The following is a 16,008-nucleotide window of genomic DNA, read 5'->3' on the forward strand; positions in this document are numbered from 1 at the left end:
ATATAAACACCGTAATTGATTCTTTACGATTATCAGAACATACATGATTAATTACTCCACTAATTAAAATCAGTAAGCAATTGCTGGCGTTCATTTTTATTTAAATTGTAAGCATGTCTTACTGGTTACGTCTTTAATAAACCCTGGACGTGGCTTTCGCATCCTCGGCGTGATCTCGGGGGCCATTCTAAGGTACATTGATGCACACGGTCAATGTTAATGTGTAGTTTTTGTGGGTCTTTATATTCTTATTTATTCCTCTAGGTATGGTGCTCGTGTAAATGTACATAAGTGTGTTTCTGTTTTCCCAGAAAGTAGTGATTTCCCACCACGTAAGATATATTTTTCTATCATGATGTTTTCGAATATTTGTTTGAAAGAATGTTTCAGATATCTCTTCCTATTTCGTCATATCAAACAGATGACCAATCTCAATATGCTAAGCATATGTCGCATTTACCAACTTACCGTGTGCAATGCAAAATCAAATCGGTTCATTGATGTCCGATTATCAAACCAATATTACATTTGATTGTTTTTAAATATCGGGTATTCAATATTCAAAAACGGTGTAATTTGTATATTCGAAAAAGATTCATTGGTTCCATACACAAGTGAATGAAGCGAATTGTAAAAAAACAAAATAAAGTATTCTTTGACTTATTGATTTTTTTCAATCGCAATCAAACCCGAATTTCGTTATCAAGTTTTCATAACAAATAAGGGATTCTTTTTTGTGGAGTGTCCTTTTATGGTACACTAACGTAAATATTATATTGGAGTAAGTTCACATGATACTCTAAATTAGCAGGATGGTTTGCGTGAATATATTAAAATAATGCCTCGATGACTGTACAACGCAGGTAAAATAAAACAACATGTCGAGAAAAAATTGTTGCGAAAACACTATGCATTCGGCCGATTACAACTAATTGCCATTAAGAAATTATCCCATCATGAAAGCCATTCAAATGGCTGTGAATATACTGGATTACTAGTATTAGCATTTATGCAAAGACGGTCTGTCCCAGAGGGGCCTACGAAACTGGATGGTGCTACATTGAAATTAGATTGATGGCTTGTCAAGCATCGTTAAGGTTATAACACGCCCCCTGGGAAAACACCGGCAATTACCTAATATCCAATTTCAGCCATAAGTTGAGTTTACTAAGTGTTCCCTGTAATTGTCTAAGATCATGTCCTAACATAGTCCAATAGTTGACAGATTCTCGTCAATGACGTTAAATGCATTGTAATTTTATCAAAGCTCCTAGTAATCATGTTAGCGAAGGAAACGTGCACATCAAGTCCTTAAGGTGAATGTGGGCAGTACAGCATGGAAGATACACCTTGTTAAAAGCGCATAATAAGCCCCGTAACGCAAAAGGAATTGAGACAGTTGTTTTAGAATCGCAACGGAAATGACCGAATCAGTGTATCTAGGTCACAGTGTTCGCAGTGTGTTGTACTAGTATTATATAATGGTGTGTCTAATCATTTACACGGCCTTTAAGAACACAGCTTACAGAGAACAATTACGTTTGTTCAATTAATTGAAATCTAACCAAACTAATTAAATTACAATATTAATAAAACGGGTTATTTAATTTGATTCTAAATGTCCACCATGATAGGATTCTCAATCCAAAAATTATCCCATTTACATTCTCTCATAAAAGTATCAACTTGAATACGAAAAGAACTAATGTTTTCATGCTAACGGGAAAAGATTTATTTATTTATTTATATTGTGATTTTAAAATTTATATTGCGTGAATTGGGTGTTGTCATTACCACATGTTATGACTCAGTCAATTGGGCCACACTATTAGTCATAATAACGTCACGCAAACTTTCAGATGACTCAATCATACGGACATGCAATGGTTTCACTAGGCGATGACAATATACAAGTCGAATGCCAAGATAATATTTAAACAGAACGTCGTTTAACAATTTAAAACAGACAATATTAATTTGTTTTCGAGATATGACAAGAGCGTGTTGCAGAACCAGGATAATGGAGTGATTTAAATGCAATAGAGAACCCCCTAGTAGTGTTGTGTTGTATGTTGCTTTACGTGATATGCTGTGTGTGCAGTCTTATGTTAATTTGTATTGTATTATCTAATACACTCGTGTTATGTATTACGTAACTATACACTATACAAGTAAGGTTCCAGTTACAAATATGCACATTTAGACGATATCGATGTTGCTTCAGTCATAATTTTATAACAGTAATCATCGCTCTTCGATGAAATGAAGTACGACATATACTAGTAGGTATTGTTACAATAATCACAAATTATAGCGGAAAACATTTTAAATTATGAATTTTCTAAGTAGACACTTTAGTGCAAACTTAAAAAAAATAAAACAACACGTGACACACTAGGTACACGTTGTTATGGGTACTCGGCATTAAATACAACATCAAAGAAAGATATGTCCTGATCGATTACACACACCAAAGTGACAATCAAGGTGTAATCTCTCGTGGAATCTCGCGAAATGTATATCTATGACATTTACGGGATTGATAAAAAACGTGAGCGTGAATGTCATAGATCAGATATATACAAATGGATACGACGACATAGCGAGTAAAATACGCCACGGTATACTTGCTAAATCCGCTGAGACATGATGCCGAAAATTCATCGCCGTTAACTTGAACCAAAAGACACAATCTCTGAAAGCGTATCCCTGATAATAGTGTTATCAACGATGCCAGGTACGCATATTTGATTCACACGACGTTGCAGTATTGTTTAGGACCAATAGCTTGCATGTTTAGGGTAGACATTATAAACATATATTACGTGACTTTTATAAATAGATTGTTTAATAATTTAATAGTGGCAACTTTTAAGATTTAACCGCGAGACACATCCCTGGTAATTACGTGATCGTTCCAACGGCTGCAGCGATTGGCTGATCGCATGTTTACCGTGACACTGCCATGCCTTGGAGATGTATGATAGAGTTTGTAAGATTGTCTAAGAGAGGAAGGGAAGACAGCAAGGCGTGACCTCAGCTGACGGTTTGAATGAATAAAGCTGAACAATTTGTAATGAACTAATGCGTATTCGAATCTGGTATATCTACGTGTATGCGTTATCAACCAAGCGAGACAAAGTACCCCGAACAGAACGCTAGTGTACACGACAATAGAATGTAGGAGTAAAAATAATTCTACATGGGAAAGAAAATGCCAACAGAACGGATGTGTCCTTTCCATGTACTCTATAAATGTGCTTCGTTTTCATAGTATGAAACTGGTAATATATATAAAATATTTCCCCGGAAAGTATTATCGGGAATATGTCTATAACACCAATGTTATATGCAAGACATAAATTGCAAAATTTAAAACATTCAGACTGCACCCCTACGTATACATTGCCATGCAAATCTGTTTTGGTTTGAGTTCACCAACAACTAATACCTTTACGTCACTATCACTATACACTGCTCAATGCAGTACAGACCCGGCAAAATGTCTTTTTAGAACGGTAATGTAAGAACCTTTCATTACACGGCATGCACAGCCAACACATGTAGTTCTGTATAGAAATGATAATACTTAACCGCAACTCGATCGTCTGAGTCGAACTAGGCAGTCATACTGTCACGTGATGCATACTGTCCAGTGGATCGCGAGCTTCTGAAATACTGAGCGTAAGAAACACAACTTGGGTGAAAGTGTATTTGCTGGCATTTAGCATCAATATAATCAATGACTGAAAGCAACTGACAAAAGGTTAACGTATATGTTGTTTATATGAATACAAAGAGAAACCTTGACAGCATTAAAGAAGATAGGTTGTCTTTGATTGAATAATGGAGCTAAAAAAAAAAAGAGCTCCATAATTGAATAGACTGAATCTGCTATGAATAACAACTTGTGATGTATATGGATTGGATGGAGGCCCGTCAAAATCTCCAACGCAAAAAAACGTATCTGATTCAAATGATAAGGGAAATTGTTTGCATGAGGGTAATAATACTAATAATAATACTAATAATAATACTAATAATACTAATCACATCGATATGTATATAGTGTATATAGTGGGTTTACTGGGTCAACATGTAGAATTACTGTGGTTAGGTATATACAATTCGACGACCATTAGGTAGTTATTATGGTCGTGATTCTTGCTCCAAGCAATGTGAAATTTATGAAGGAAAAATAAATAATGAATAAAAGAAAAGAAAAGTTGTAATCACAATTTTGTATTGTCGTGGGACTACTTTGAAAACGATTCTTGTCATTTGCAACACAACAAATCAGTATCTTCAGAAGGATTTCGTTGTAAGTCACAAAGTGTTTCGTCATCGAATCAAACAATAGCATATTAAACAGATTAGGTAAATTATAGTGGTGAGAGAACTTCATTGTGAATATATCCGGAGCGAAAATGTGCATACTTACATGTTTTGAAACAGATATGTAAACTGTTTCCTACGGTCTCAGGCTAGGTGCATATACTCCCGCCCCACACTTGTCTGTTTGGCGATTTTTAATAAATTTTAATTCTTGTTCTAAACGTTTTGAAATAGGTAAATTAAGGTCGGAAAGTTTAGATGAATTTGTTGCGGTGCGTGAAATCAAGTATATCATGAGATAACTTAATATTACGCGAGTATTTTATGGAGGGTCGAACCGAATTGAAGTTCATATGTCATGTTCGTCATACTGTCATTATTATGGCGTCAAAGGATACCGAAAATTAAATTTATTTTCACACTAGTTTTTATGGTGAGATTATTTCTTCATACCTCAGATTTGCTCGGTAACATGGGATGGGGAAGTCAACCATCATAATATTGTAAAAAAAAATATATCAAAACAAAAGTGAGTCAATTTTGTTTTGATATATTTTAACAACATCAGACATTTAATTTGGTGAGTTTTCATGGTGAATATAGTTTTATATTATATACAATTGGTGTTATCTCTCATAATGCATTACGTACTATATGTGCAGTAACATGTTTTAATTTGTGCAAAATTTGAGTTCGGTTCGAACTTGACCACGTGTCGGCAATTTATATGCAAAATATCTAGTGCACTGTGCCCTATTTTAATACTGAGAGTAATAACTCTGGTGACAGTCTTTCGAATAACTTGAACTTAATTTTCGGTTAAATGCACTGATAGAAGTGGCGTTTCTGTTGATGCGTTCGAGACAAGTTTGCCAAAAATATAAGTATATATAAAAATTCCAACAAATAATTCATAAAATGAATTCGAAAAGTGTTTGTTAAGAGTTTTGTGATAAATAAATCAATATACTAATAACATTTCTCCTAGGACTGTTGATCTTGCCAAAGATATTAGAAATTGTTTAATAGGTTTCGTCTTGGCTGTTAAATACAAGTTTGTTACAATGTTGAGTAAGGGAGCCCCCCCCCCCTCCTTCACACCCGGTGTGTACTTGCCTTGTCTGAAGTATTATCTCCAGTCCCATGTTCAGACCTTGGCCGCTCCGCTCAACCGCATGATTGGCACTTTGACGTACTGCCAAAGGTATTAGTTACGGCGATTAACACAAAGTTGGATACATCGAATATATTCGTTAATTAAAACATTGTGGCGTGACCCGAGATTACACCTACCAAAATACGCACAACCCCGGAAGGTCGTGCTGTACAGCAATGTCGAGTGTTTTGGAATAGGTGTTCTGCAACAATTATGACCGAAAAAAAGAAAGATCAATGCGACAATGGTTATTTAGGTGTATGCCCCGGCGTCCCATATAATATGAAACCCTGTTAACACATAATTTCGAAGCAAATCCGCTTAACCCTTGAATCTGACAAAGGTTTTCACCAGACTATAATGTATGAAATATTACACATGTTAAAAAGAGGGCATGCCTAACCGTTTGAGGTGCGTTTTTCTCGGGCGCCCTTCTGCCCCTAGCAATGCGAAGGTCTATACATACAGCACGTTCCTTCTATTTCCCATCAAAGTAATATAAACGAACATTCCTTCTGGGAGTTGAAAAACTTCAAAACATCAACTCAACTGTTTCTGTTGCGTGGAATTATGTCGATACAGCCAAGGCATTGACATACGGTGAGTGCTCCTTGCTGCATGCAAGTCAATAATCAGCGAAGCAGTTCGTGTGTCTGCGCTGTGAAACGCATTACATTCGTAGAGCAACGCTCTTTAACAGACAGTGACGTAATCGTGATCGTGATCTTTGACTAACAAGCGCGTATATAAGAATTCACATGAATTCATGATTGATTCCACTATGACTTCAAATGAGACAGAATTGATCTTATTTTGCCTGTGTTATTTTCCTATGGGAACCGGAGTCACGGATAGCTAATACTTAGGGCGATATCAGTAGACCGAATGCACAGCGATGACTAAGACCCTAGGCTTGTTGCAATGTTATATGATCATGAGTGTTGACTGATAATCGCCGAGATAAGCTAATTTCATCTGAAAGTCAGACGTTAATCCGTTTGATACAATTCGTGGCACTTTAGGAATGTTAAGTAGTAACATTTTGCTAATAGTTAGAATTGTTATATAATGTTTCCGTTTTTCTTGTGTATGCGTAAAGCCAGTGTTTTACACGTGTTACTACTCCCCGGTTTTTGCGTGGGAACAGGCCTTCCCAGATAGACTTTTGACCCTTTCACCCCTAGCAAGAACTCAAACATAACTTGCATTGATACCCGAGTGTATACGAATAACACTTCATTACGCAATTTTCGCGCATACATGCATGCGTATTGAGTATTATAGAAATAATTCATTCTCGTTGCATTCCTTCAGTTTGCAAAGTATAAAAGGTCCTGTGATAAATAAGCAAACACCCTTACTAGATGTGCCGGCCTTGTGATATTAGTACGGAGGATAATAATAGACTACATTGTCATCTAACGGATGGTCTCGTTCAACACTGTATGTATATGTACGTGATGTTGGCAGCGATATTGTATGCTATTCCCAGTCGTGCGAGAACTCAAGTATGGTTTCACGCCTGTCCCACGTACTTCAACAACTGGAGTGTATATCCTTTTCAATTTCGAAATTGCACTTGACAACATGTCGCGTTTTTATATTAAATCCGCGAATGACAAGGAGAGACTTAAAATGATATGTTGGTTGCCATGTGAATGTATAATGGAATGTGTTTAATTACTGTTATAAACGCTCCTCACTTGATCTCGTGTCGAGATTTAGCATTAATAAAGTCATAACATAAATATCAGACACGTGAGTAGTTTGACAATAATCAAAATTCGTCAGATATTTTTAGTGTTACAACCTTAAACATCCGCAAATATTTTTCGCACATCGCGCTTATTACATCTACACGCAAACGGTAACCTTTTTCAAAGCGCCTTTGTCGGCTCAGAGCGCGCGTTCGAACGCCGCGCTAACGCAACATATTTTATTATGTAATGACGAAAAAAGTCGCTTTAACACGACGTCGCTTTTTCAAAGCGTAAATACTTTCGATTTCGGCATTCTCATGGAGTATCCTTGGTAGGAAAAGATGTATAATAATAACAAAGGTTATTACGAAGATACCTCAAACTAAGAGTATGCACTCAGACAGTACGCTGTCGCATCGACCTCCGCTGCGCGTCGGTCGATACTGCCGCTGTACTGTCTTCGTGCATACTTTGAGGTATCGTCATAATAACCTTATAGTATTATTAAGGTGGCACGGACCTTTAAGCTAAAAGATAATACATTGGTGAGTCAGGTGCATAATGTAAAATAGGATCAGCTTACTAAAAAAATAGAAAAAAAATATATATATATATAATATGAATAAAAATTAAAGCCATTTTTTACAAGTTTGCGTGATAGCTTTTTTTTATATACCATTTTTGATACTTATTTTTCTAACTCCTGTGTAATAAAATCTTATACGATCTTTATATTTTGGATGGTAATCATAGTCATAGTTCACCCGAGTTTTATTCCGCCATAATCATATCTAATTGTGAAATGTAAGACGAGAAATGTTATGACAATGACAAATCACAATACTTTTGCACACACAAAAAAAAACAGTCGGGAAATAAATGTAAGGCTGTATCTACTTTTCGGAAAATTAGTGTACTTAGTATAGAAAGTAAAAATATATAAGGTGAAAAACAATTTCGTTATTAGTATTGTTTCCTAAAAGGTGTCATATTAAAAGACATTATGTTATTTCCCCATGGTATAAGGACATCTCAATATACGTACAACATCAATGCATGAATATATTCGATGTGTATACATTCTACAAAAATGTGTCAGTGCCATTGTGTGCGTCCTTCATTTGACAATTGCCTTTAAACGAATTATTTTAAGGAATATGAAACTATCGAACATTGATTTGGTTAGAAAACCGGTTTTTGTGTATTTAAATAAAAAAGGTAGATGCACTCAAACACGATGAAACGATTGCCTTCAATGCAATTCATATAATTAATCATCGCCGTTTTAAGCAAGGAAATACCTGTCACAACATATCGTACAATAAGATATTGATTAGATTGGAAAACAGTTTTTTGGTGTCAAAGCTGTAACCTATTTTCAAATTTTGTAGTTAAATAAAAAAATATGGATTCACTCATACAGGAGGAAATGGTTGCCTTCAATGCCATCCATAGAATTAGTCATCGCCGTTTAAAGCGAATTAATACCTGTCAAAACATATCAGACTTTTTCTATCAGACAGGACTGCATGCGTGGGAATGTCTCGTTGCATTACTACATCCATGAGTTCAATAATAGAGGATAATGGTGGATGTTATAAAGTAGAAAACGCGTATAATTTATGTTACTCAACTTGAATGTCTAAATACCGATGTATTTCTTTTTCTACAACTTGTAAAAGTAATTTATTACAGTACGCCACGCACTATACAAGATCATCCACTCATATCAACTATATCTTTAACAAACCTGCCTAGAACCAAGATTGTACTCTGAACTGAAACGGCGTAAAGGCATAGCTTATCTTGAGACACGTTTGAAACGACAGAGCCGCCGCATTCCCAAGAAGACGCCAGAGATACCATCTCAGCTACTATTGTCCCACTCCTTGGTTACCGTGACAACCGTTTACTCAAATTGCATCATTACATTAACTAGTAGTCTCTCGACCATGTCTCTCTTGCCTTGCGATATTTACTTTTGACTGGCAAACCGCATAGGAAATAGAACGGTGCATGGGTATCAATTAATAGATAAATTAAATAATTAAGCGCATTATAATTACGTAAACAAACGTGTTTATAAGTAGAGACCAGCCAAATTAACTACATTTCTATTAATGGAGTCGGGAATTATTTACATCGTTTCTTTTGCTGTTCGTCGTTTTACCGTATGCAGTAACATATGTCTCATGCATATAATATTATCTGTCGCATGTAGCAGTCTACACAATATAGTCAGCGTATTGGTTATCCGGGTACCACCACTTTATCATGTCTCTGCGCGTAACTAAAAATATTATATTCACCTCAGTGCACGAAAAAATAGTACCGCATACTTCGAGATACTCGTGTAATAGCCTTATTGACAAGAGTTATAAAACCATCATTTTTTTACTCATAATAATAAAAAAAAATCTTCTTTTACTCAAAAATAAACCAAGTAAGTAGCATTCCATCTAGTAGTTAATTGAACCCGGTTATCTGATGGCATGTATCAATATAAAAAGCGATGTTTTGTTAAGAGGTCACATTACTATACCCGCATTTAGTAGGTTTGTTATATATAGGAATTTTTGACTTGTTGTTTCATCCCAAAACGAAGTATTTTGACGGTAAATTTATTATAGTGCTGCAATAAAAAACAAAACTTTTAACAATTGAAGTAGGTGATGGGTTTTTTATTCGTGACTAGTATTATGCGACTCGAACAACAACTTTTTTGCCTAGAATCATAATGACCCGTTGCAGTTTTGAACGGCAGATCTTATCTTACGAGAGCGCATTTGTACGGAATTGTCTTCACATTATATGCGGAGCGTCGCCGTATGGTAACCCCTAGTGACATCATCCTTGGCTACCTACAGAATATATCTTGATTCCATGTTAACGTTCAGTTGCATCATGCAGATTTGAAGCGAGAACAGATTTCAACGATGTTTAAAAATCGTGACTTGGTACGTATACGACCTTTCTCGTGGTAGAAGTCAGGAGTTAAACATTAATTTGCGTGAAAAAAAACGTGGTTTCAAAAAACTACTCCCTGGAGCGTGATGGTTCTTTGTACAAGTATGTGAGTAATCATTTGTTGCATTTGGAGAAATATCACGTACAAATGTTTGCATGAATCCATAAAGCACCAGTAATAACAATTCATTAGCATACACCCCACGTTCCGACCGCTGCGCGTTTTGTCCGTGTGAGCTACATCGCGTGATATCTTGCAGTTTCTAATCGTTACGTATAGCTTGTTAAAACACTACCAACTGAGCTCTGACCCAGTTAGTCATCCCGCTACGGTGGTGGGAAGGACTACAAGAAAAGATGTTGGGCCCTGTCTCTCATTCAACGAATTGTCTCTCCGTCTCTCGGTGAACACGATCCTACCGGCAATATAATCGTGCAACTCGCTATGGCAATTCTCAATAAATACGTAAACACGACACGTAACAGCTTCGCCGCGTATGCCATTACTCCGTGGACTGTGTCAGTTGTGTTATTCGATTCAACGAGGCCTCAATGGAAAATCCAATCAACGCCGATATTCTGTTGTCAAAGAGTGAAGTGGAGATCGTTCAATGAGTTCTATCCCCCAAAGCGTTTAGGGCGTCAATTACAGCGATGCGTCAATAACCTACTCAAGCGAGTGTCTGTGGTTAGTTTTAAAAAAGTTACACCTCATATTACAATGTCGCTGGTATCACAGGTCTACAACTTTGCTCATTATCAATAAAATGGTAAAGAACTACACGTCTTAAACATGCTGAGCACACACCACAGGTCACGACTATTACTTGTACGCTTCACTGGGTCGTATCGCAAAATGCCATATTTGATATATTGGGAATTGTGTTTCTGAACTACTTCGTACAACCAGACAGACCGTAAGATATATCGGAATTGCTGGCGCACCGGGAGGGATTTAGTAGAAAATTTATTTTCGATATAACTTCAATAGAGTGGTATAGAACGTTGCAAACTATGCATCGTCACATAAACGTCTATTGACGCGACGCGATGCACCCGTACGTGTGATCAATATCGCATGCACGATATCCCAAGCGTTTCCTCGGCGTTGTCACGCTTCGAGTCGTGCTAGTTATGTAAATGGTCTGACGTTATCGCTGTCGTCGTGAAAACAATACTGATGGTGTGAAATTCCTTCAAACGTTTCATGCGCTGCCATGTGACCCCAGGGGCGACGGGTCAAAACGAAAACTCGTGCGCTATTATGTAAATTTCTCTATGAAAGGGATGCGCAATTCGATTTGCAGCTAATTACGTGGGCAATAATGAGCTATGATTCTCCTGTTAACGTTTCATCAGCCACGGATGCCGAATGTTTAAATACTGAAATTGGGCAAGAGTCCCATGATGCAATGCGTATCACGTGACAACGTGGTAATTGTTAGCGGTACTGATTTAATAAAAAATGTTTGTATTCCCTTTACAGTTTCTTAAATAGCAATCACGGTATATCGATCAAGGATGAGTTGACCAATTTGTATAGGACAAAGTTTTTAGAAACTTGACTAAAATAGTGATGGAAACATAAACCGAATATGTGACACTGGGCTAGGCTTAGGTATTCTAGATGCGAACAAGGGCCGCTTCGCAAGATTGATTCCTAAGGGATACACTGTGTCCGATTGTCGCATATCGTCAACTGTCACCATTACTCTGCACACTAAGCTCAAGTAATAACGGCTTATCGCGTTGACGGTGTCAACAACCAATGTTTGAACGACGCCAGTTTTACACCTCGCATCTCGTGTATATTTATCTCAGGAAAGGTCTTAAACTCATCGAAGAGGACATTCACGAATAAACAAGAAAGAATAAAAGCAGCCGATCGAATAAAATTCTCACTAAAACATTTGTTTCTTCAGAAAATATCATCACGTTTTACTATATTGGTGATAATCTCGAATAGGGCAGAAAGGCGTATGTAACACGTTATGTCAATTATATATACACATCCATTAACGTCCGCTATCTTCTACAAGCTCGCACACGCTGATAAAAACAAATACCATATAACTTCCCTAGTTCCTTTCACATGATTATTTCGAGTGGGTAGTGAAGGTTGCGTGCATGGTTTTAAATGTAATCACCATGGAGCCGAAACAAACACCTGCCACGCTTTCTTTGTGTACGACGCGGTCTTGTAGAATATTAATTTTGTATCTCTCAAAATTAAAATTTGTTTAAATAAAGTGAGTATATTCATGAAAACAGTAGATTTATTACAGGCGTATACAAATCTAGTGTATCCACGAGATTTAAACAATGTCAGTGTGTCAAGCTTACCTTCAAAGTTTGGTCGCATGCGTTTATCGTAACCCGTAAGTAGCCTATCCACAAACTGAGAAGTCCATGTTATATTTCTCTTCGGCGTGGTTCCAGGTTCCCCGTCGTCTCCTACGTACATTTCGGCTAACTTGGAAGACGGTGTTGTCTCTTTCGCATTATCGCCCAGGTAGTGTGAATCGTTGCCGCCCGCCTGGCTGCTGAAGAAAATCAAGATAATGCTTGCCGTCAGTAAAACAGAACACGACTGTGTCACGCTAAAGGATGCCATGTTGGCATACATACTACACAGGCAAGCTCGGTAACAGTAATGAAGTCTATCTCATATATCTGTCCGTCGCGTTAAAACGGACTGTGTGCTCTGCGATGCACGGTGCAAATGTGGAGAATGCGAAGTCAACGCAATACATAACTCTTCCCACGCAATGTTGTGACATGCGCAGTCCCAACCAGTCTATGATGGCGTTTTTTAACATGACGCGAAACACCTTTGTTCTTTGTTCCACCGACCTAGTTGGAAGTAGTACATTTAATGAATCTTCAATTAATCATTCTACACTAGTTACATTTTTTTAATTAAACAAGGCACGTTTCTGTTTAGTCTGTTAATGGTGCTGGAATTGTATGGGGACAGTCTCTGGTTCACGCACCATTGTTTGTCGTCGTACAGTTAGCACATATTAACTATTTATTTCAGTAAAGATCACGTTTTCCGACATAACCACGTATGTTCAACAACACAGTTATACGACGCAATGAATATATCGAGAGACCAGTAAATTCTGGCAATTAAGCAAACACCGTCCCATTTATCGGCATTCAGCCGCTGTCCTGCAATTCAATAAATGTTTTAATTTACGGCATATACAGCAATACGCCCAACAGAGTATTGGAATTTTTGTTTCTTTGTATGAGTTGTTGTAATTTTCATAAGTACCAAACCCTATAAAGCGATAACATTAATGTCTAATAAAAAGCGATAGTTATCAGTTTAATTTATATCGCCACGCCATGTCAAATGAATTTTTATTTTAGCATCATCCGGGTCATCAATCCAATATTTTACAATTTGGCATAATGAAAACAAACATATGTTTACTCCTTTCCTATTGACACTGGGTGCAAACACTCATCAGGGATAAGAAAAAAGTTTACGGACTTCTGGTTTTGGTGACATTTGAGAATGATACTGTGTAGTCTTTAAATGTGGAAAAGGGCGTTTTTTGTGTTTTTTTGTTTTTTCTTTTTCTATTATTTTTTTCAACCACATGATACTGGATCAAACCACTTTTGTGTGGTATCAAATGAATACGAAGACGTAGGGTACAAGCTATGCATATTTAAACAGCACAAGGACATCTAAGAAATTGTTTCGTTTGCATGTAGTTATTATAAATATATACATCATTTGACATCATAATGTGTTTTCTTATTTGGTCACACACATATCAGTCAAGTAATATATGCGTGCCCCTTATCTCTAACGACCATACGAATGCGTGGCACAGAGTCGCCTGACTATGGACATCAACGCACACATCAACGTAGCTGAAATCCCCACTGAAATTACTATGTCAAATCGCAATTGCATTTAGCACGACGCTAAAACAAAGTAGTCCGGGTTATAATTAATGGTGATTAGTAAAATTACTGTGCACATTGCGTGAATATTTATTAGCTTAATGTATTGCCTTGACAGTAATTGAAATTTACGACAATGTCGCAATATCCACGGTTAATGAAGTGGACATGGGATGAAACCATGTTCTAAACATCTGGTGCTTTTTTACTTATTACATACTTAAAAAAACTGCAGTAAATTTAAGTGTTCACAGGGTGGTTTTTACTCTATGAGAATTGTCCTACTCGTATAAATAATAAATTTAACCACGATGAGGTTAAGGGGCCAGGTTGTTAATACCTGGAACAATTCACTAGTACATCATTATGTTTGTACAGATTTGTGAAATTACTTTTCATATAGATTCAACCATACGTTTCTACTTTACGTTTTATCTTACAATCACCGACGATCCAGTACGCGTATTTTTATTTTTGTCATCGAATTAAAAATGAACACGAAACAAATACTCTCGCTCGATGTCGTTGCATAGGAACAAATCCAGTAGTCACGAATCGCTAGAATAATCAACACTTAACTCCCTGAAGTATGAAACCAGAATATACATTCATCGAACGCATGACTTAATTTTGCGACGTGTAAACAAAAGGCAAAGTGTTATCTATATTGAACAGCACCTCGATTAGAGGTCGTAAGTCTCCCAGGAGTATACGGTTGAAGGAATCGCGTGTCTGTTGTCGGTTTACGCAGAGTAAATTACTGAAGCCTTTTAAGTGATATGTCATGTACCGGCCCTGAAATAAACAAGTATGTTTCACTAACCTCGGGCGAATGAATGTGAACACAGTTTGCATCTACGAAACCAATTTTTTTCTTTGTGTACGAATTATCCGTGTTTATCTCCGGACTCATGCTTGAATGGCTAGATGCCATTCACGGGTACACGGAATATTGTTTATGTATCAACTGTGAATTGACGATGGCTCGTTGATTCGTAGTTTGACAGGGTGTGGCCGGATGCCTCTTGTTTTGCAGTCAATGTAAAAACGTGCGCTTAAGTGTATATGATTAAGAAACGTCGTGTCTAGACGCCGCTGTAAATGAAATGCTATTACGACGGCCTTCGCGACAATTCAGCCGTATACCGTCAAGAAATCACAGCCTTCTCTGATCAAAAGACTCGCGGCATTATGTAGAATAACTGACGTAACATTTTAAAATATCGACAATGTCGATTTCTCCACATATTGAGATTATCAAAATACTCAAATTCTAATAAAACACGTGACGCTTGAATGATTTCTCTATTGACGAAAGAAAAAAAAACGATCACATAATACATGTTGAATCGTCACCGACACATAAGTTAACGCATTTTTGATATGTGCTAACTTAACAGTTATAAAAATTTTACTTTTTGCTACAAATCTGTACGTATGCACTCCAGCGTTTTATGTTATCTGGAATTAGAATGACAAACCTAATGCGGGCGTGATAAGGAGAGGAGGGGTGTATTCTACTATAAGAAGATATAAAGTTTCAACTTATGTCAAGTAGTTCAAGCCACTGTCATTCACTGTCAAATTATTCATTCAGGTATTTAGTACTTGGAGGAGGTATATGCTACTCACAAAAGTAACAAATCTATCCTCTAGCGAGCGGTTAATTTGACGACGACTGCCCGAGGAAATGCATGATCAGTAGTACGGAATAACTTGTGGAGATTCCATGACTCACAGAACTAATGCATTGATGTCCTCCACGGCATAGACAAATCTTTGCTCGTATCTCTGTTTGATCGTTACTGGCAAACGTTTATTTTTAACGTGCGACTCATGTTCACGACTCTTGTTGTACACTGGTATCTTCCCACATTATCTTATGGTACATTATAGGTAATCGACATTATAGGTAATTGATGATTT

General features: G+C 37.0%; 1 protein-coding gene across 1 annotated transcript in view; it reads right to left on the reverse strand.

Moving 5' to 3' along the window:
- LOC100373456 (glycine receptor subunit alpha-2-like) overlaps positions 1 to 16,008 on the reverse strand; it is an 80,249-nt gene that overhangs the window by 26,889 nt on the left and 37,352 nt on the right. Inside the window, exon 2 of the mRNA XM_002730819.3 lies at positions 12,502 to 12,698. Within this exon, the coding sequence (XP_002730865.3) occupies positions 12,502 to 12,698 (197 nt within the window). The remainder of the gene's footprint in view (positions 1 to 12,501; positions 12,699 to 16,008) is intronic.

Source organism: Saccoglossus kowalevskii, chromosome 13, assembly GCF_978046115.1.
Source record: "Saccoglossus kowalevskii chromosome 13, keSacKowa6.1, whole genome shotgun sequence".
Classification (NCBI taxonomy): Eukaryota; Metazoa; Hemichordata; class Enteropneusta; family Harrimaniidae; genus Saccoglossus; species Saccoglossus kowalevskii.